At 34.0% G+C, this 23,842-nt stretch overlaps 1 protein-coding gene and 1 pseudogene across 1 annotated transcript; both read left to right on the top strand.

Moving 5' to 3' along the window:
- Positions 1–422: 422 nt before the first annotated feature.
- LOC141496122 (olfactory receptor 2D2-like) lies at positions 423–1,358 on the top strand. The gene has a single exon (XM_074198330.1). It carries the CDS (start codon positions 423–425, stop codon positions 1,356–1,358), a length of 936 nt encoding a protein of 311 aa, XP_074054431.1.
- A 10,431-nt stretch (positions 1,359–11,789) lies between these two features.
- Positions 11,790–21,924, top strand: LOC141496073 (V-type proton ATPase subunit B, brain isoform pseudogene; annotated as a pseudogene).
- Positions 21,925–23,842: the final 1,918 nt, after the last annotated feature.

The following is a 23,842-nucleotide window of genomic DNA, read 5'->3' as shown; positions in this document are numbered from 1 at the left end:
ACAGTTAGACTTGAGTGAATAGACTGAACAACAAATTTTATTCATAATGAGACAATAGCTTCACTGAACTCTTTAGTATTCAGATTTCATAAAGAGTATTTTGCTCTGAGTTTAATCATATATTTAAATAGAACAATAACAAAGTAGAACACATGTAGAAGAAAATCTTGTGAGAATTCAGCTCACTAGAATGGGCCACTTCCTATAAGAGCTAGTTAACAATGGAGCAGCTTCATCTTGAGACAGTGCACAATTTAGGAATAAAATTTTTCAAAGAGCTATTAGGGAAGCTGATAATAATAGTAGGTTGAACCAGATAACTGCTGTGGTCCCTTCCAACATTAACATTCTGTGATTCTATAGGTTGCATTCTCATGTTGAATATCTACTGACTCCTTTCTAAAGAAGTCCAAAAACAGAACATGAACCAAACCAACAAAATCTGGGTGACAGAATTTCTTCTCCTGGGACTTTCTGATGACCCTCAGACTCAGCTACTGCTCTTTGTGCTATTCATAGGTCTCTACTTGGCTACTGTGCTTGGAAATCTGCTCCTCATTTCTCTGGTTCTGATTGACTCACACCTTCATACACCCATGTACTTTTTTCTGGGCAACTTGTCTCTTGCTGACCTGTTTTTTTCCACCAACATTGTTCCTCAAGCCCTAGTCCATATGCTGTCTAAGAGGAAGGCCATTTCCTTTATGGGCTGTGCAGTTCAGCTTCTTCTTTTTCTCATATTTGGTTGTACACAGTGTGCATTGTTATCTGTGATGTCCTATGACCGATACTTGGCAATCTGTGACCCCATGCACTACCCTCTCATCATGACATGGAAGATGTGTGGCCATTTGGCTTTAGCATGCTGGATCAGTGGTATTCTTGTGTCTTTAGTGGACACTACATTCACTTTACAACTCCCTTATCAAGGAGAAAATAAAATTGCTCATTTCTTTTGTGAGGCCCCTGCCCTTCTGGTTTTGGCATCTGCAGACATTCACAAAGCAGAGACAGCTATTTTCCTCATGGGAGTAGTGATTCTTCTTGCACCCGTGTCCCTTATCCTGGTCTCTTATGGCTCTATAATAGTAACTGTAATTAGAATGAAGACAACTTCAGGGAGACTCAAGGCTTTTTCTACCTGTGGTACTCACCTTCTTGTAGTCATCCTGTTTTATGGGTCAGCAATTATCACTTACATGACACCCAAATCTTCCAAGGAACAGGGAAAACTGGTGTCAGTATTCTATGCTGTGATAAACCCTATGCTTAATCCTCTTATCTATAGCCTAAGGAATAAGGATGTGAAGAGAGCATTCAGAAATACAGTCAATGGGGTAAAATCCTTCAGGTCATGATCCTCTCACTATAACTGTATTTAACTTTATTTCTATCCTCCAAAACTTGTTGTATTTTCTCCTCAAGAAAATGGTCTTTGCCTTATTACAAATAATAGGGAATTCATGCTTGGATTATATATAGAATTTTTAAACATTTCATATATATATATATGTAATATATCTCAGTTTTGGGGAGAAATGTGTCATGATGTATTTATTACTTTGGAGATTTGGGGGTAATATGAATAACTCGGGTAAAAGATTTTTCAATATGGAATTATCTTGAAAAAAATCTTCACAATTCATGTCTTTTGATAATTTATTAATTGGGGTATGGCTCTTATTCTTATAAATGACTATGTATATTTGTTGAGATAAATTTTTAAAAAAAACTGTCTTTCCCCCTCACCAGGAAGCTATGTTTTACTAGTATTGGAAACATCATTGAAAATATTCTTTCTACCAGTGAAGTTTGACAACTATTATAAAGTACATAATCAGAAGACTTTATGTTCTGTGATACTTGGAGTGGGAGGAGTAGAGAAAGTAACTTGTCCAAGACCATAAAGTCACATGGAAGTTGAACAGAGAAGTTCTCATCCATGAGTCTGACTAGGTTTCCAATATAAATACTGGATCATTGCTTTTATCTTAGAATATCATCAATAGAAGCATAGTGCTTAAAACAAGTAAGGTTGGCAGCGGAGGTATGCTAGTAAACGTTTAACAGTCAAATCTCCAGAAAAAAAAAGTATGCATAAAAGTTTTAAGTTTAATTTAACTTGAACTATAATCATTTTTCCTATGCTTTTCTTAAGTCTAGACAATCACAAAATAAAAAAGCAAGCCCTGGTTTTAAGGTAGAGTTGTTCACACTGAAATTTAAAATTAACTCTTCTAGGACAATCAAAGTCTAATACAGCCCTGAGTTATAATGCTTTATCAAGAAAAGATGTTATCTGGAATACTACATTCTGTAATATTGCTAGACTATAGTCATTCAAAGTCATAGTGATTAAGGGAATAAGAGTTCTTGAAAATATGCTACAAAGATTTTCCATTGACCCTCCTATATTCATTATTATCACTTTTTGTCAATTTTTACCAATTGGATGATTGTGAGATAAAACATTAAAGTTGTTTTGATTTTCATTTTTCTTGTAATTAGTGATATTTAGTCATTCTTTTGAGAACTGTTCATATCATTTATTGATTAATTCCCTTTTCTTTACTTCTTTTATTGGTATTTAATTTGTACCAATTTCATGCTTTTAGTCAAGTAGATTCCCTTTTCCTCTTCTTCCCTTCAATTAGCTCTGTTCATTAGTTTCTTTTATATTTTATGTTTTGAATCATTTTCTCAGAAAATATTTATCCTACTCTCTTCATTATCTATCCTCTCTTTTAATTCTAAACTTTTATTGTTTAGTTCTCTTGTCATTATCTAGTACCTCTTTATTCTGTGTATTCCTTATAGAATCAAAACTTCCAAGTATCCATTCTGTGAACTTATTTCTAAGCAGTTTCTGCCACTGTCTTATAAAACTTTCTCTGCTTCCTGATTATTTTTTCCTATTGTGCTTCTCTCCCAAAGTAATGCTAATTCTTGAAGGTGTGAGAGAGATGTCACTGACCCATGGTAGGACCCTATACATTCCTGACTATGCAGTTTATCACTATGTGTCTTGTAGGGTTTTCAACCTTGTATTTTTTTTCTTCTGGAGGCAATCTATCAATTCTTCCAAATTGCATTTTATTTTCTGTGTTTATGGTATTCAGATTTTTTTTAACTTTTGCTCTTCTAGAAGACCTATAATCCTTAGATTGTTTCTATCTTTGAGATCACTATAAGTTGATTACATAGAAATCATATTTTCTTTTAATGTCATTAGTTTTGCTTCTCTTTTTCTAGATTTTTTATGTGCTTCTTTGTATTTACATTCCAGTATCTTATTCTCTCTTTTTTATTTCTTTGGTGAAACTGTCCTTCACAGACTAAAATGTTCCTCTTTTACCCACTATATTGGCTATACAGGAAATAATTTTGGCTTTCACAATCCCATTTCTCTTTTAAACCTCTCATAAAACAAGTACTATGCTTCTATATTCTCCCCAAATTCTATAGGATCCTGTGTCTCAAGTGTTGCATTTTTGTTCTTTGTTTTCCATTTTTATTCATAGATGTTTGTACATGTGTTCTACATCTGAAGACCATATTTCCTTCTCTTGTTAATGCTTTTCCAATGATTTAGTTCTGCTTACATTCCACATCTTTGCATTTTCTTCTTCCCTTGGTCATCAGCAATTTTAAACTTTTTCTTTATTTTTTGCTGTTGCTCTCTGACTCCTTCCCCTCTGATCTTCATTTCACTGAATGCTGAATCTCAAAGTGTTTCAGTCTCTTTCCACTCTGGGCAATTCACAAGTCCCTTGCCAAGGAACTTGGGAAAGAATATAACTAACTCTGATGGATGCTGAGATTTTTCTGTCAGACTTAGTGGAGTACTCCCCACCCCACCCCCACATGCATACAGTAGCCTGACTCTTTTTTTTTTCTGTTCCTCAATTTTTGGCAAAGCAATTTAGAAAAATTGCTACACTATTAGAAATAGAAGACTTCTGTCATTCCAAGTCTGGGACTCAGAGGCTCTAAAAAAGAGGGTGAGATTGAGGAAAATTTTTAAGTCAGACATGTTTCTTAGCCCATTTTATCTGTTCCTCTGCTCTCCTGAAGCTCAGAGTACTGCAGGGACATTGGCCACTGAAGGCCTGTAAACTTTTCCAAGGAACCAGAAAGGCAAGGGGGACTGGAGTAGAGAATTATGTTTTCTTGTTATACCGTGGGTTAAGTCATCTAGTGCAACATTACTTCTTGAAAAGTGTTGAGAGGGGGTAGAGCTAAGATGGCAATGTGAAAAAAAGTATTCCTGGACATTCATTCCCCCAAAAACTACAAAGGTCTCAAATTATGACTCTAGCCAATATTTAGGGGGTGTAACCCACAGAAAGACTGAGTGATACAGTTTACCAGTCCAAGACAACTTAAAAGTTCTGCAGAAAAGGTCTGTTTCACCAGGCTGGGGGGCTAGAAAGAGTTTCAGCACAGCCAAAGGGCAGCCAGGCATGAGGAAACCAGCTCCAACCTTCCAGGAACAGTCCCATATACTGCCTGGGTGGTGGGGACACCTGGGTCCATGACAGAGGGGACAGTTTCCAGACTCTTGGCCCAGGGATCACCAGTTACAGCTTGAAGGGGTAGTGAGAGAATTCTGTCACACCAGAAAGTTTGATCTCCAAGAACAGGACTCAGGTGAAGTATAGAGGGGGTGAATGAGAAGGACTAAGTATAAGGACTTGATGATGTTGAACTGTTTGTATTCCTGCATGGGAAGAAGTTACTGATAACTTACATAAACATTCTCATTTATTATAACAGTTAGAAGGAGCATATATAGACAAGGCACAGGAGGGAGTTGAATATAATAGTATAATATGGCATAAAGATGGAGTTAGTGGGTGATAAAGGAAAGTACTGGAAGGAAGGGAAAGGAGAAGAAGAATGGGCTAAGGTATCTCACATAAAAGAGTCAAGGAAAAAGTTTTTGTAATGGAGAGAGTGAAAGGGGTGGGAAGGCAAGAGGAAATGAGTGAGCTTTCATTTTCATCAGAAATAGCTCAGAGAGGAAATAATGTACACATTTAATAGGGTATAGAAATCTATCTTACCCTAGAGAAAAATGAGAGGAAAGGGATGGGATAAAGGGGAGGGGGGAGGGGAGGGGGGAAGTAGGTGATAGAAGAGAGGGAAGATTGTGGGAGAGGGTACTCAGTAACAACACACTTCCAAACAGGGACAGGTTGAAAGGAGAGAGAGAATAGAATAAATGAGAGTGGGGATGAATAGAATGGAGGGAAATACAGCTAGTAATAGTGACTGGACTGTGGGAAAGATATTGAAGCAACTTCTCTGGTGGACTTATGAGAAAGAAGGCAATTCATTCCAGAGACAGTCATTGGAATCTGAACACAGACTGAAGTGCACTTTTTTTCTCTCTTGAGGTTTCTCTATCTTTTTTTTGGGGGGGGGGGGTATGTTTACTCTCACAACAAGATTATTGTAATAATATAAAATAAATAAACCAAGAACAAAAAATAACGGTGTTGGGAGTTGGCATAAAGGGTATTATATGAACTCAGGGTAGGTGTGTTAGTTCCTTTTTTAAAACTTTATTTTGGTGTCTCATTCCCAGTTAGTGACAAGCAAAAAAATCAAACCCAAATCAAAATTCCATATTCAGAGTTTTATTAAAAATATATAATATTGAAACTATAAATAAAATAATATTTTCTCTTTTTATTCTAGTTGTATTGATTTGTGTGTCTGTGTGTACAAAACTTTCCATTGTTATGGGATCAAAATTATTCAATATATTCATTAAAGTAGTAGGATATAAAATAAAACTATTCAAAATCAAGATCATTTTATTTAGCAATAACAAAGTCAAAAAATAATAGAAATGAAAACCTCTTTCAAAATCTCTAAAGATAAAAAATCTGATTCAATCAACTAAAATACACAAGTTTCATATAAATAAAATCACAAATGCCAAAACAATAATAATAAAACTTATAAAACTGCACAAAATAATTTAAGACCTTAATATTATACCAAAATACTAATGGGTATGCAAAATAATAAGAATAAAATAAAAACAAAATAATAAGAATAAAAAAATTCTAGAATCTCAAGAAAAAGAATGGGTAAAGGAAGGAATAAAAAGAGTAGTGTTTGTATTCCTTGATTTATATTATAAATTGATAATTATCAAAAACGATAATGTTCAAAATATGAAAACACATCAATGGAACAAGATATATCAAAAAGAAATAGAAATATTTGAATTAAATAAGTAGTGTTCATTAACCTTAGAATATTATGGGGGGGGCTAGGTGGTGCAGTGGATAAAGCACCGGCCCTGGGGCCATGATCTCATGGATAAAACTATTTTGGTTCTTTGAGATGTGCTAGATGTGAATCTGACAGAAGACAGAACTAGGAAAAATGAGTAGCGTTTACAAGATGGTAATTTCAAGCCTTTTAGAAAAAAAGGGATCAAGTCAAGATGCACCCCCTCAAAAAAACAAAAAGCTGTTTGGTCTCCCCAATTTCATTCAGAAATATTAAATCAATTCTCTAAAAATCTTTTGTGTAATCTAATATATAAAAAGTAAAACAATTTTCAAGTCCAACATATGTTAGAAGGACTTCAGGAATGAAGTTCCTTAAATATTCCTTAAATAAAAGGGGAGCACAGGTGGTATGTAGGTAAGTCAGAAGGATGATCTTAGCCACAGCAAAGATTGGCAAACAATGCCCCACAGTACTGATTGTAGAACAATGGCTCAGCAAGTCAGTTATGAGGTCTCCAATCTCACACAGGAAGCAAACTGGAAGCCCCCAAATCTAGGACACAAGAGACACAGAGAGACTAGATCAACCTAGCACAGTAAACAATCTGCCAGGCCCAGATGTCCCAATGTAGAAAACAAGTAAGTAGTCCCCAGTACAAGAAGTTTGGGACAGTGCTTCCTGTTTCCCAAGAACAGAGCTCAACTTTTTAAAATGAGCAAAATAAAAGTTCCCTGACAATAGAAAGTTACTACCACAATGGGAGAGATTACAAACACTAACTCAGAATAGGCCAATAATGTCTACATGAGAAGGTTCAAAGAAGCTGAATTGATCTGAAGCTCAAAAAGTCCTCTTGTGAGAGCTCAAAAGGGTTTTAAAAATCAAGAAAGAGAGAAGAAAATTTGGTAAAAGTAATGAGAGTTATGTAAGAGAATTGTAAAGAAAGTATGAAGTACAATATCAATGTTTGTGAAATTCTTATATAGAAAGGGGTCCCTGACATCCTTCTGGGCCCTGAGAAATTCCTTAGAAATATAACTTTGGCTAGGCACCTTTAGGTCTGAAGATAATCCGATAGGACCCAAGGGGTCATGGATAGACCATAAAATTGTCTAAAGATTTACAAAGCACCCTTGTTAGCCTAATTGTCTTGCTGTATCTGTTAAATTCCAGGACTGCCTCCCCCTTCCCCAGATGCAGCTGGAACCATAAAATAGTAAATTCCTAACTCTCTCCATCTCAGAAAATATGTTCAATCATTACACAATGACCCTGACCCCTTCTCACTCCTATCTATAGGGAACCATATGTTTACATATGTATATTTCAAGATACTATATCTAACTGCTATCTTTGCTTTTCTGTATTTTGCTTGCTCTCAGTACCCCCCCCAAAACACTCTAAAAACCCTATCCCCTGAACACTTAGATACTGTCTGATTTGGGCACTCAACCCCCAGATAGTCATCGGGGAATAAAGATCTCCAACCTTATTAAAGTCTGGTCTCCATCTCGCTCTTTGGGTACAACAAGTATAAACAGTTTATACAAGAAAGCACAAAAATTAACTGAAGAAAACAACGCTCTAAAAACAGTACTGAGCAAATTGTGGAAAAATACATGGAAGAAAATAATTCCTTTAAAAGTAGAGTTGAAGGTAGTTAGGTGGCACAGTGGATGGACACTGGCCTTAGAGTCAGGAGGACCTGAGTTCAAATGTGGCCTCAGAAACTTTATAATTATCTATTTGTGTGAACTTGGACAAGTCACTTAACCCTGTTGCCTTGCAAAAACAAAGCAAACAAAAAAAATAGTAGAATTGACCAAATGGAAAAGGATGTTCCTTTGAAGAAGAAAATAATTCTTAAAAGTTAGACTTGGGAAAGTTAAAGCTAATGACTCTATGAGGCATCAAGAATCAGTCAAACAAAATTAAAAGAATGAAAAAGTGGAATAACAATTGTCCTGGAAAATGGATTCAAGAGAGAGAATCAAAAATCAAAACAAATGAAGAAAACCTGGATATCATCTTTCAAAAATTATCAAGGAAAGCTGGTCTGATGTTCTAGAACTAGAGTGTAAAATAGTTGAAGGAATTCACCAATCACCTCTTAAAAAGAGATCCCAAAATGAAAATTCCAAGCAACGTTGTAGCCAAATTCCAGAACTATCACTTCAAGTAAAAAATACTACAAGAAGCTAGAAATAAACAAGTATTGTGATGCCACAATCAGGATAACAAAAGAATCAGAGGACTTGGAGTATAATATTCTGGAAGCCAAAAAGAGCTTGCATTACAATCACATGTCAACTACCCAGGAAAACTGATCAGAGACTTTCAGGAGAAAAGATGAAAATTAAATGAAATCATGGGTTTTTAAACTTTCCAGATGAAAGGATTAGAGGTGAACAGAGTTGATTTTATGAAAAAAACATTAAAATAGATACATCTTTGGTTAATCTGATTTTTTTAAAAAAGAAAAAACCACATTACCAGTATCAAAAATGAAGAGTAAATTTACTGCTAATGAAGAGGAAATTAAAGCAAAAATTCAGAGGTATTTTTCCCAGTTATATGCCAATAAATCTGACAATTTAATCAAGTTAAATGAATATTTAAAAAATATAAATTTCCCAGATTAATAGAGGAAATAAAATACTTTAATATCCCCACTTGACACATAAAAAAAGAAATTGAACAAGCCATCAATGAACTCACTAAGAAAAAAAATTCACAATGAATTCACAAATGAATTCTACCACACATTTAAAGAGCAATTAATTCTAATACTAATAAAAACTATGTGGAAAATTGGTCAAGGAATTTACCAAATTTCTTTTATGATACAAATATAGTGTTGATATCTAAACCAGGAAGAGTCAAAGTGAGAAAGAAAATTATAGATTAATTTCCCCTAATGAATTTTGATGTAAACATTTGAAATAATATATTAGCAAAGAGATTTCAGTAAGTTATCATGAGGATAATATACTATGACCAGTGGGAATGCAGGGCTGGTTCAATATTAGGAATACTATTAGCATAATTGACAATATTAGTAGCAAAACTGATAGAAATCATATTATCTCAATACATGAAACTTTTGACAAAATTCAACGCCATTTCCTATATAAAAAATTTTAGAAATGATAGAAATAAATGAACTTTCCCCTAAATTGAAAAGTAGTGCATGACTAAAACCATAAAATCACAAGCAAAAACTATCTGAATGGGAATATGCAAGAAGCCTTTCTTTTTTTTTTTTTTTAGGTTTTTGCAAGGCAAATGGGGTTAAGTGGCTTACCCAAGGCCACACTTCTAGATAATTATTAAGTGTCTGAGACCAGATTTGAACCCAGGTACTCCTGACTCCAGGACCGGTGCTTTATCCACTACACCACCTAGCTGCCCCACAAGAAGCCTTTCTAATAAGATCAAGAGTGTAACAAAGATGCCCATTATCACCACTATTTTTCAATATAGTACTAGAAATGCTAACTTTTAGGAATAGGAGAAAAAAAGAAATTAAAGGAATTAGATTAGGCAATAAGGAAACAAAAGTATCAATCTTTGCTGATGATATGATGGTATAGTTATATGATGGTGTTTAAAATCAACTAAAAATTTACTTGAAAAAATTTAGCAAAGTTGTGGGATGTAAAATAAACCTCACAAAAATAATCATCATTTCTATATATTACCAACAAAGCTCAGCAAACAGAGATAAAAAGAGTAATGCTATTTAAAATAGCTATAGGTAAAAAAATTATTTAGGAGTCTCCTAGAAACAGTATGAGCACAATTACAAAATGCTTTCTTACACAAATAAAATGAGATATAAATAACTGGAAAATTATCAATTGCTTCTGAGCAATCAAGCTAATATAATAAGAATAATAATTCTACCCAAATTAATTTTCTTATTCAGGGCCACAACAATCAAAATTAATACCATAACACACCAAAAATTATTTGCTAGAATCAGAAAAAATAGTAATTAAATTTATTTGAAAGAACAAAAGATCAAAAATATAAAGAGAATGAATGACAAAAAGCTGCAAAGGAAGGTAACCTAGTCATACCACATCTAAAACTATATTATAAAATAGTAATCATCAAACTATTTAATCCTGGCTAAGAAACATCGGCTAAGAATAGATTAGGAACACAAGACACATCAGTAAATAATTATAGTAATCTACTTTTTTAATAAACCCCAAAACTCCAGCTTTGGGGATAAAAACTCACTATTTGACAAAACCTGATGGGAAAACTAGAAAACAGTATAGCATAGAGTGGGTATAGACCACCATTTCACCCCATAAACCAGGATAAAATCAAAATGGGTACATATACATAGGTACATGATTTTGACATAAAGGGTAAGACCAAAAACAACTTGGGATAGTAAGGAATAGTTCTATGATTAGGAGAAGAAATTATAAAATTCAAAATGGATAATTTTGACTATATTAAATTAAAAATGCCAACAAACTTGGTTGATTCTTGTCCTTTGTCATCAAAAAAGACCAAAATGATATCACTATGTTTGAGACAAATTACATTATATCCAACTGTGGCTGAGCAGACCAATATGAGCTTGGAACACTCTACCACAGGTGGGGTACAAATAGTCCATATGAACACCTTGGGATGATTACTCTAAACTTTGAGTTTCTTCAATTTTGTCTTCCCCATAGAGCTCAACACCCTCACTGATGAGGGCATTCCCTGCTGGGTGATACTGTGACAGTGTTTCCCATGCCATACAATCAATTCTAAAGTTCTTAAGAGAGATCTTTAGGGTCTCACAATATTACTTCTTCTTACCCCTTTATGAGTGCTTGCCCTGTGTGAGTTCTCCATAAAATAGTCTTTTTTGGCAGTACACTTCTGGTATTCTAATAGCATGCCCAGAACATTGTAGTTGCAATCTCTGTAGTAATGTTGGAATGCTTGTCAGTTTAGCTTGAGAAAGGACCTCAGTATCTGATATCTTCTCCTCCTAGGTTATCTTCAGAATCTTTGTGAGACAGTTAAAATGATAGGGCACTGGTAGATTGTCCAGGTTTCACAATCATAGAGCAATGAAATCAGCACAACAGGTCTGTAGACCTTCAGTTTAGTAGTTAGTCTAATGCCTCTTCTCTCCTACACTTTCTTTCGGAGCCTCCCAAATGGAGTTAGCTCTGACAATGCAAGTATCAGCTTCATTGTTAATGTTTACCCACTGTGAATTTGTTCAAAATTTCTCCATTTACTATAATCAATGGTACTACATATGGATGGTGCTGGCTGAAGGAGTACCTGTGTTTTCTTGGTGTTAATAGGCCAAAATTAGCATAAGCAGTTGGGTTTGTGGCATCTCAGCTTGAGAGGCTGCATTGAGTTTACAGTCATCAGCAAACAGAAGACCATGCTCTAACACCCCTCCACTTTGGTCTTGGCTTGTAGCCCTTTCAAGTTGAAGAATTTACCATCAATACAGTAGATGGCCTTGAGGTCATGTTCATCCCCCAGTGAAGGCATATGATAAGATGGCTGAAAACATCATGCTAAAAAGTATGGTACCAAGGGCACAGCCATGTTTCATTCCATTAGTGATTGGGAAATCTTAAGAATATTGCCCATCAAGACTGCTTTGATGAAAATGACAAACTAATGCAACCATGATTAGGAAGAAAGCAGAAAGATAGGAAACAATTTTTATAACAAGTATTTGCAATAAAAGTATCAATTCTCAAATATTAAGAAAACTGAATCAAATTTATAAGAATTCAAGTCATTCCCCAAATGATAAATGGTCAAAGGATATGAAGAGACAGTTTTCAAATGAAGAAATTAAAGCTATATATAATCATATGAAAAATGTTCCAAATTATTATTGGTTAGAGAAATGCAAATTAAAACAACTATGAGGTATCACCTCACATCTATAAGATTGGCTAATATAACAAAAAAGGGAAAATGATCAATGTTGGAGAGATATTGGGAGGGTTAGGACATTAATGCATTGCTGGTGGAGTTGAGAACTGATCCAACCATTCCGGAGAGAAATATGGAACTATGCCCAAACTGTTCATACTCTTTGACCCAGCAATTCCAATTCTAGGCTTTATACCCAGAAGAAATCATAAAAATGGGAAAAGGCATACATTTTCCAAAATATTCATAACATCTCTTTTTAAAGTTGCAAAGAATTGGAAATTGAGGGATGCCCATCAATTGGGGAATAGTTGAACAAGTCATGGTACATGAATGTTATGGAATATCTTTATTCTATAAGAAACCATAAATGGTCAGACTCTAGAGAAGCATGAAAGGAATTACAGGATCTGATGCTGAGCAAAGGGAGCAGAGCCAAGAGAACAATGTACAATTAACCACAACATTGTAAGATGATCAACTTTGATGGATGCAGCTCTTCTCAGCAGTTCAGGGAGTTAGGACAAACCTATTAGATTGGCTATGGGTAATGCTATCCACATCCGGAGGAAGAGAAACAAAACAAAACAAAACAAAAATCCTTCACTATCTGAGGAACACTATATTAACTTTAAAAAAATGTCTTATGTATTCCTTCCCCTTAATCCTAATTCCTCATACCAAAAATGGCTAACCTGTAAACATATTTAACACAAATGTATATGTATAATATTAACCTGATTGTTCACTGCTGAGGAGAGGGAGTGGGAAGAGAGGGTGGAAGAAAATTTTATAACTTAGAAATATGCATAGGTATATGAATGAATTTTTTAGAAATCTTTTATAACACATATTTAGAAAAGTAAAACATCAATAAAAATAATTTTAAAGGGGGCAGAATGGAGGAGACAAGGTGGTGGTGTGAATGAATTGGGGTTCATAAATGGAACTGCAGCCAAGCTGTCTAGGTTGTCCAAACCAGGCAGGTGGCCCCCATTTCAGGGTCCCAGGATCAGGTGCTAGTCATCAACCAAAACTATTTCTCTCAATCCCACCTCACATATAGCACAGTATCAGGAGTTAATGGTATTTCGGTAATTGTAGATCGTTAAGTTTCCCAAATGTGTTGAGATCAACATCTTGAGCTTTCCTGATGGCACAAGAAAAATGATCAGGTTTTAGAAGTTATGGAAGAAAAGCAGTGGTTCAGGTCTTTGAAGATATTTGTTAAGTTTTCAATGGTTCTGGGAAACCTACTGAAAGAGGCCCAGTGTCCTAGTTGAAGACTTATCACATTATTAGACAATCAACCAAACCCCCATGTTGAATCTCCCCAGAGGAAATGATTCAAACAGGTATTTCAGCAATAGATGACATGAATAACATTGCTAGGGGGCAGAAAATTCCCATCTTCTATTGCAGCACAGATCTGTCTTTAGGTTAGTTTTGTGAAGAAATTCAAAGATATTGTGAAGTTTAGTGAAGATAATTTTGCGATTGTATTTGTTGCTGTGGGTCTAAACATGGAAACTACTCAATTTTTCAAATCAGACTTTGACGAAAATGGCTCAATAAATATTGGCTACATCTTTTTGAACTTGGCCAATGACCCAACCATTGAGTGTATTATCACCCCTTGTCAGTGTGAAAAGTAAATATTGGTCATTCTAACAAATTTTGAGTTCTTATTCTGAAAGTTCAAGAGGTTTCAGGAGCCCAAGAAGAAGTACTTTGTAGTCATGGCTTCCCAGGCTGTATGTATACAGATTTAGCCCCAATATATGAGTGAGCTGGCCATGTAGAAGGCAAGAATGACTCAATCATTCAGATCCTTATACTTACCATACCCAAGGATGATATCACTTATTCCATTCCTGACCTGACTGGATAATATTGCCAAAGGGCAAATTTGTGTGGTCAGGCAGCTGCTTAACAGACAGATTTAACTGTCTATTAATGTGTTGCCCTCCTTATCCCAATTAATGAAATCTGCCAAAGGAGAGTGAATGACCAGAAAAGACTATGCAGACGTATGCCACCAGTTCTATGCATGTTACTCAATTGGAAAGGACATACAAGTCATGAAAGCAGTTGGAGAGGAAACCCTCGCCTCAGATTATCTCCCTTATCTGGAATTTTTGCAGAAGTTTGAAAGAAACTTTATTGCTCAAGGTCATTATGAGAACTGTACTATGTTTGAAACTTTGATCATTGGTTGCAGCTCTTTCAAATCTTCCCCAGAGAAATGTTTAAGAAAATCCCTCAAAGCACCCTGAGGGGGTGGCTAGATGGCACAGTGGATAAAGCACTGGCCCTGGAGTCAGGAGTACCTGAGTTCAAATCTGGCCTCAGACACTTAATAATCGCCTAGCTGTGTGGCCTTGGGCAAGTCACTTAACCCCTTTGCCTTGCAAAAACCTTAAAAAAAGTACCCCAAGATAATTTTATCCTCAAGACTCTTTAATAAAGTATTATAACTTCATCTCCATAACATATTGATTTTATTCTTTCCTTCATCCTCTGTGTTGGAGTTCATGTGTTATTCGATAATTAAAGAAAAGAATAGGTAACATATTGTGCCAGTGTTCCTGATATTTTAAACTGATAAAGGACTTTAAAATATCCTATTTAAAAGGCCTATAACTTGAGTGCTTTCTTAAAGCCACTTCAGGAACGGAATTGAAGCTGTCTTTTATTGATGTATGTGTTTGTACTTAATGATGCAGTTATTCATTTAATTACACCCTAAGTTTTTGGGACTCCTAGACCTTATTTTTCAACCTCTTCATGAGTGTGGTTAGATGAATCTTTATCTTGGCCTATGAATAAAGGGAAAACCCAAGTCTGTACAAGTCCTTCAGGAAGAGCCAAGAAGCAAATATTTAATCCTCCTTAGTTGAGAACATCTTTTTTCAGTCCTCTTGAATATTACTTTCCCATGCTGTTGTCCAAAATATTGCCTATTCAATGGACAGAATAGCAAGGGAAGCATTTTCTCTCTTTTGCTATAGTGGTGAGGATGATGATTTGGAATATTTGATCCCAGAGTTAAAGGTAACCATTGACCTTAATTCTGACTCTGAAGGCAAAAGGATCGCTTGAGTTTTTCCTGCTACTCCTTCTAAGTTAGGAATAAAAACTTGCAACTTTTGTGAAAATGGTGTTTATCTGACACAGTGATCCTTATTGAGCCTCCAATGCAGAGGTTGTAATAGGTCTGGTTATTCTTGTTTGTGCCACAAAGATCAATTAGCCTGTTGTAAAGAGCATAGGAGCAGCAAAGCTTACTATCCATTCCACCTTGCTAAACTAAGATGTGTGTAATTCTCAAAAATGTTTACCCTAAACTGAAATCATAACAGAAAGGGAAAGAGCACAACATGCTAACTCATGTAAATGGATATTTTGAACTCTATTATAAAGCATTCTGTTGAAATTTTCCATTCAGTCCTCTTTTCTGACCACTTTGGTCTCTCTAGGTTAACTTTACGGCACAAATATTAACACTGATATTCATCAGGAATCTGACTTGTTCCTTTCTAATGTTTTTCCTGCAGCTGTCTTCTATGCAGTTTTCCCATTGTTTGGTCTGTTTTCTTTGAAACAGGTGCAATTACAATTTCATTTCTAGTGCATTTCATCCTAATGTTCTATAAAATTCTTTATTTTTTGTGGGGTGGAAGGAGGCTGTTGGTATAAAAAATATCAGTATAGAAAATGTAACATCTGAATATTTCAATATGAAAAATAAATTCTAAATAAAATACAAAAATGCAAATCATAACAACTCATGGTAGTACCTCATACCAAATTGGCTGATATGAAAGAAAAGGAATAAATGTAGGAGGAGCTGTGGGAAAATTGGGACACTAATGCATTGTTGGTGGAGTTGTGAATTGATTTAATCATTCTTTTTAAAATATTTTATTTATTTTTTCCAACAACTTGCAGCAGTAGTTTTCAACAATCATTTCTGAAAGATTTTGAGTTTCACATTTTTCTCCCCCTTCCATTTCCTCCCATTTTCCCCTGACAGAAAGCAATTTAATAAAAGTTATAAATATATAATCAAGCATACCTAAATCCATATTACTCATGTAAGAAGAATCAGTTTAAAACAGGAAAAAATACTAGAGAGGAAAAAGGTAATAAATAAGATAATTTTTAAAATTTGAAGATGGTAAACTTTGATCTGACTTGAAATTCCATTGTTTCCTCTCTGGATATGGATGATACTTTCCAGCACAAGTCTCTTAGAATTGTCCTTGATTATTGTACTACTGACATGAACACGCCCATCATAGTTGTTTATCATCCAATGTTGATGTACAGTGAAAATACACTAGTATGTTCTGGTTATGCTCACTTCACTCAATATCAATTCATGCATGATTTAAGCATTCTTGAGAGCAATTTGGAATTATGCCCAGACAGCAAGTAAATTGTGCATACCCTGGCAAAGAATTGGAATTTGACAAAAATTTGGCAAAGAATTGCAAACTGAAGGAAAGTCCATCAATTGGGCAATGACTGAGCAAGTTATGGTATATGGATAAAATGGAATATTATCAAGCAGGAAATGATGAAAGTCAGATTTCAGAAAAGTCTTAAAAGATTTATATTAACTGATGTAAAGTGATCAAGAATATTGTACATAGTAACATCAACATTGTTGCAAAATCAACTATGATTGACTTAGTTCTCAACAATGCAATGATCCAAGACAATTCTAAAAGACTCATGACAATTCTAAAAGACTCATGATGAAAAATGCTATCCACATACAGAGAAAGAACTTTGTAATCTGAATGTGGGTTTAAGCATACTATTTTCAATTTATTTGTTTTTATTTTATAACTTTTCTTTTTTCTTCTGTTTCTACTTTCACATGTCTAATTTATAAATATGTTTACAAGATTGCTTGCCATCTTGGGTCAGGGGGATGTGAAGGAGGAGGAAAAATTTTTATAACTCAAAATCTTATAAAAATGAATGTTGAAAAGAATGATTATATATAATTGGAAAAATAGAATTTAACCAAGAAAAACTAAAGAAAAGATGAAGAAAAAGCCTTTTTCACATTATAGTCTTCAAAAGTAGAATGAACTGCTATGATATAGATAATAGATAGATAGATAGATAGATAGATAGATAGATAGATGATAGATTGATTGATAGTGGATATCTTTTTTCTCTTTTATTTATTCATTTTTTTCCAATTTTCCAGCATGCAAAGATAGTTTTCAACATTCTTCCTTTTGCAAGCTTTTGAGTTCCATCCTCCTTTCACTCTGCCAAACCCATGGGGCAAACAATCTGATATAGGTTGTACATGTACAATCATGTTTAACATATTTTCATATTTGCCATGTTGTAAGAGAATAATTAGAACTAAGAGAAAAATGAGAAAGAAAAAACATAAAACAAGTTTTTAAAAAGTGAATATAGTATGCTTTGCTCTGCATTCAGACACCATATTTTTCTCAGTTATGTGGATGGCATTTTCCATAACAGATCTCTCAGGATTGTCCTTGAACACTGAACTACTGAGAGTAATTACATCCATCATGTTGCCCATCTCACAGTGTTGCTATTAATATATACAATATTCTCCTGGTTCTGCTCACTTCTCTCAGAATCAGCTCTATGAAAGATTTCCTTGTTTTTCTGAACTCTGGTTCTTATAGAACAATAGTACTCCATCATATTCATATCCCAAAATATGTGCAATAATTCCCCAATTGATGGGCATTCCTTCAATTTCCACTTCTTTGCCACTACAAAAAGAAGTGCTATAAATATTGTAGCATATGTGGGTCTTTCCCCCTTTCTGATGATCTTTTGGGGATATAGACAGAGTAATGGTCTTGCCAGATCCAAGGATATGAACAGTTTGGTTCACATTTGATATAGTTTCAAATTGCTCTCCAGAATGATAGAATCAGTTCAGAACTCTACCAAAAGTGCATTAGGTCCCAGTTTTTCCACATCCTCTCCAACATTGCTAATTTTCCTCTTTTGCCATTTTAGCTAGTCAGACAGATGTGAGGTGGTACTTCAGGGTTGTTTTAATTTACATTTCTCTAAGCAATATGATTTGGAGTATGTTTTTATATGACTACAAATAGTTTTAATTTCTTCTGAAAATTGTCTGTTCATATGCTTTGACCATTTATCAATTGAGAATTACTTCTATTCTTATAAATTTGATTCAGTTCTTTATATATTTTAGAAATGAGTCCTTTATCAGAAAGGCTAGCTGTGAAAATTGTTTCCCATATTTCTGCATCTCTGCTAATCTTGGTTGCATTGGTTTCATTTGTGCAAAAACTTTTTAATTTAATGCAGTCAAAATTATTCATTTTGTGTTGTGTTATGTTTCTGTCTCTTCTTTGGTCATAAACTTCTCGCTGTTCCACAGATCTGACAAATAGACTTTTCTTTGTCCTCATAATTGACTTAGAGTATAACCTTTTATATTTAAATCCTGTATTCATTTAGACCTTCTCTTGGTATAGGATATGAGATGTGTCTATGTATAGTTATTGCCATAAAATTTTCCAGTTTTCCCAGCAGTCTTTTGTCAAATAGTGAATTCTTAGAATTCAGAAACTCGAATCTTTGGGTTTATCAAACAAAAAATTACTATAGTAATTCACTACTGTTTTCTTGGTACCATTCTATTCCAATGATCCACTTCTCTATTTCTTAGTACCAGATATTTTCAATGACTGCTACTTTGTAATATTGTTTTAGATCCAGTACAGATAAGTCACCTTTCTTTGCTTTTTTCATTAATTCCCTTAATATCCTTGACCTTTTGTTCCAAAAGATGAATTTTGTTGCTATTTTTCTAATTCTGTAAAATTTTTTTGTAGTTTGATTGTTATGATATTGAATAAGAAATTTAATTTAGTCAGAATCATCATTTTTTATTATATTAGCTCAATCGACTTGAGCAATTGGCATTCTTCCAATTGTTTAAGCCTGACTTTAATTGTGTTTAAAGTGTTTTACAATTGTGTTCATGTAGTTCCTGGGTTTGTCTTGGGTGGTAGATACCAAAATATTTTATGCTGTCTATAACTCTGAATGTCTTTAAGCAAAGCCTAATGACTACTTGTCAGGAATTTTTTATTCAGAATATGTATATTGAATTAAATGATTTCTGAGTCAAAATTCTGAGACTCTGGTTTCAATTTATGAATTAGAATATCTAAATGTCACCAAAATACAAACATAATTAAATTCCTTAAGTCAATATCATATATCGACTTTTTTGTCAGTAAAACTAACATTGGAAAAATGGGATCTAGATTCTTCCTGTTCTTACAAATTTATAAATAGATTTTCTTCTGTACATCGACAAAAATGAATAAACCCTACACATGATCATTCAGGCACCCTATCATGCATACTATTACAAAGAATATGGGAAAGGGATGAAAGAAGAGTTTGATCATTTGTGACTGGAGATACAGCTTCTACTTAGCTACGCTATAATTCCCTTCTTACTCTACCATGTGAAAACAACTCAAAAAAAAACCATCTAGCATAGGTCTATCCTAATGAGTAAAGAAATCCCTCAGAGCATAATATGTACCTCAGAGACAATAATACAACATAACCTATTAAACTGAAACTATCCTCAAAGAATCAAACTTTTTTTTAAAGACACGTCCTCTAAACCACCAAGGACTAAAAAAAGACTGATTTAACCAATTTAGTCATTTATTACTTCTCCAGTTCTCCTTCCTTTTTTTCTGGATTTTTAAAAAATGATTGAAATGTGTTCTCTGCTTCCTGTACAAAGATCTATGTGCTTTCTACTACCCAGTGGCTACTTCTTATTCATCTGTTTTATGTTCCTCACCTGAACTCTCTCCAATAGATATGAGATTCATTCCTGCTCTTTTTTATTTTACAGGTAAGAAAGTTAGGTTTATGATAGAAAAGAAAAATTTTTTAAAGAAGAGTTTCAGTTTGAATATTCCAAAACAAGGAGTACAATATTCCAATTTTCCCCCCTTGGCAGTGGATTTACCTCAATATTTTCAAAATAAATTTTTATTTCCTATATCCAAAACACACTACTCAGGAAATGACAGGAAATCCATATTTGATATTTATTGATTTATTGACAATAGAAATGAAAAAAAGAATTCCTTTGATATTTGTCATTATTTGGATTATAAAGTGAGGAGTTTGAATTAAATGTAACCTTAAATCTCTTCCAACTTTACATCTATGATCTGGTTATGGAGGAATTTTTAGAGATTTTAAGATTACTTCAACTGATAATAAAGTTCTATGCTTTTCTGAGTTTGCTCCACATTCTGCTTCCTCACACGGTAACAGGACAAACTACAGGTTTATCTTCTGGATCATGCATCTGGTTCCTACATCTGATCAAATTTTAATCTGAGGTAAGTAAGAAGTGATGGCAATGATATTACTTTAATGCTGGGTTTATTTCTGCTTTAAGAGAGTAGGACAGTAAAAGGAGATGAAAAAAGGTGCAAGAATCTTGAGGGCAGCAAATCAGATGAAAGTAATGTAACTATCATTTCTGTTTCCTAGGATATGGAACAATGAAAGATGAGACAAACTAATGCACTGGTACACTTTCCTGTGTCTTCTCTATGTTCCATATTTTTAAAACAAAAGATTTCTTTATAGTATTAAGAGCTAACTGGTCCTTGACAAAGTACATTGAGCAGAATCTTAGGATCAGAAAGGACTTATTAGGAATAACATCACTTAAGCTTTAATAGCCCTCAAACAACCCTCTAAGTTGACATCAAGGTCCTAATTTACAAGGAGCTCCTATACTGTCGAAATCACAGATACAGTCCAAGCAAAGAAAGTATGATGCAAATCTGTATAGAAAACCACATGTCAGGGGCAGCTAGGTAGTTCAGTGGATAAAGTCCTGGGCCTGGCATCAGGAGGATCTGAGTCCAAATCTGGTCTCAGACACTTAACAAATTGCCTAGTTGTGTGACCTTGGGCAAGTCACCTAACACCATTGCCTTGCAAAAAAAAAAGAAAAGAAAAGAAAAAGAGAAGGAAAAAAGAAAAAAGAAAACCACATGCCAGCTGAAAATGTCTGTAAAGGTCAGTGATGACAAATGAGTTGAAGGCAGTCAAATGTTGAAAGAGACTGGACAGTTCAGCAGAAATAACAAACAAATGAATCATGTAGTGAAATGGTCATAAATATTAACAATTATATCAGAGAACAGAGAATACTTAGAGAGTGAATTTGATAGAACTCCCTTTCCCAAATCACTGTTCTATATAAAATTCAAACTAACCCAGAATATTAGTACTGATCTCTCCATTGACCTCTTCACCATTCACTGAGTAAACAGGACCTCTTTCCCTTACTATTGAAACCCTAAGGAAAGTACACTATCCTTTGTATAATAATACCATTTCCATTTCATATAAAGCAACAAGAGACATTTAGTGATTTATCCACGATCACATCCTGCCTTCTCATGATGATACTATCTGATGGTTTGAGTCTCTTTGAGTATCATGAGAAGAGAAATGTTTCCAAGTCCTGATGTGAATTTATGATGCATCCGGATATGATCACTCTATCAGTGACTACAGTTTTCTTTGAGAGTATCTCAGAATTCTTCGCAATGTCCTGATAGTCCTAACAATTTTTGATATATGATATTTCTCTATAGGATTTTCAATACTCTTCAGAGCAAAATCCAAGATGAAAAAGAATGAAAATTAGCTTGGTTAACTCATTAGTTTCAACTTCCTTTAAACAAATCATCTGCATTAAAAAAAAAAGATTGGAATAGATCTAGATCACTTTTCATTTATGTGAAAAACATTTGAACATTTTAATTAATATCTTAGGTCGGTATGATACAAATGTTATTACCAAAGTGTCAGTAAAGTATGCAATATAAATGAGGGTAAGAAGTTAATCTATAAAAGAGAGGGTTAGAGAGAATCTCATGGTAGCTATCTTCAAATATGTGAAAGGTTTTTATGTAGTAGAAGAGTTAAACTCATTCTATGCTGATCTGAACCAGAGAACTAAAAGTGTTAGAAAACTACAGTGTGGGAAATTTCATCTCAACAGAAGGGATTAAATGGAATCTATCTTCTTTATCAAAGTGTTTGTTGAACACCTAACAGTGAAGCAGTCGATGAGTGAAGTGGCTATTAACCAGATTATCTATATGCTGCCTTCCAGTGCAAAAATTATATCTTTCATTAGGTTACAAATTTACATAAAATTTCTACTGGGTCCTTTCTTTTTCAAAGATATTATCAATATTATTTGGTTTTGTCCCTGAATTTCTCCTTGGACCCTCTGACTTCAGCCTTCCCAAGGGCTAAACCAGAAATGAAGACTATTTTAGAAAGAAAAAGAAACAGAAAAGAAAAATATCAGTAAAAATCAATTTGTACATCAAAGGAAAATCTGAAAATGTATTTCACATCCACAGACCTCCTTCTTTTGAAAAGGAGTAGAATGGTAGATTATTTTTCTTGTAATTCTGCAGGATTGATTTTCAATTATTTTGAAGTATTTGTACTTTTCAATTATATTTTATAGTCATAATGCACATATATATATATATACAAACATACGTAAATGTATATTTTAGCTCTGCTTGCTTCAATCTACCTAAGTTCATGTCTTCCCCTTCTCTATAATCATCATATATGACATTTTTATATTGCATAATGATATTGCAAAGCATTCATGCATCACTTTGTTTAACTATTACCCATAGAGAATCTACTTTATTTACAGCTCTTGGCAAAAAAAAGTGCTACTATGAATATCATTATGTGTATGGATATTTTTATTATTACCTCTTTGGAAGTATCCTTACTGATCAAAACTCTGAGTTAAGGGATATAAATATTTTGGTCATTTTATTTGCATAATTATTAATTGCTTTTCAAAATTATTGAGCTCTACCAACAAGATGATAGTATTCATGTTTTTCCACCACCCCTAAAATTCTGACAAAGCCTATTTTTCTTATCATTTCTAATTTTCTTGGTGAGAGATGAAACCTCTAGTGGTTTTGATTTATATTTCTATTATTAGTGATTCAGGATATCCTTTTGTATGATGATTAATATTTTGCAAATATTATGAGAACTATTTTATGTCCCTTTACCTTTGAGCAATTGATGAAAAACAATAGATGATAGAGAGATAAAGAAATAGATAGATAGATGGATGGATGGATGGATGGATGGATGGATGGATGGATGGATAGATGGATGGATGGATGGATAGATGGATAGATGGATAGATGGGAGTTGGATTTAGAGTTAGATAGATAAATATTGTCATTCCCCAATACATCAGTGGTAAAGCAACATTAATAAATAGTTCTCATGATTTTAACATGCAGACACATTTCCATTACATCTATACTAATACTGAGACAATAAGATTGCTCAATACTTTTATGAGATCCAGCAATCTTGGCCATACCATCTGGAGACTCAACTCAAAGATAGTCATTTTCTATCTGTGAATGGATATGGCATAAATATCAATATTTATATATAAATAGCTATATCAAAATACCTATAACTCTAAATATATATGTCTGTGTGTGAGTGTGTTTGTGAGTGTGTGTGTGTGAGAAAGAGAGAGAGAGTAGTT

This window comes from Macrotis lagotis, chromosome 1, assembly GCF_037893015.1.
Source record: "Macrotis lagotis isolate mMagLag1 chromosome 1, bilby.v1.9.chrom.fasta, whole genome shotgun sequence".
NCBI lineage: Eukaryota > Metazoa > Chordata > Mammalia > Peramelemorphia > Peramelidae > Macrotis > Macrotis lagotis.
The sequence above is the reverse complement of the archived record's forward strand: the minus strand, read 5'-3'. Positions and strand labels throughout refer to the sequence as shown.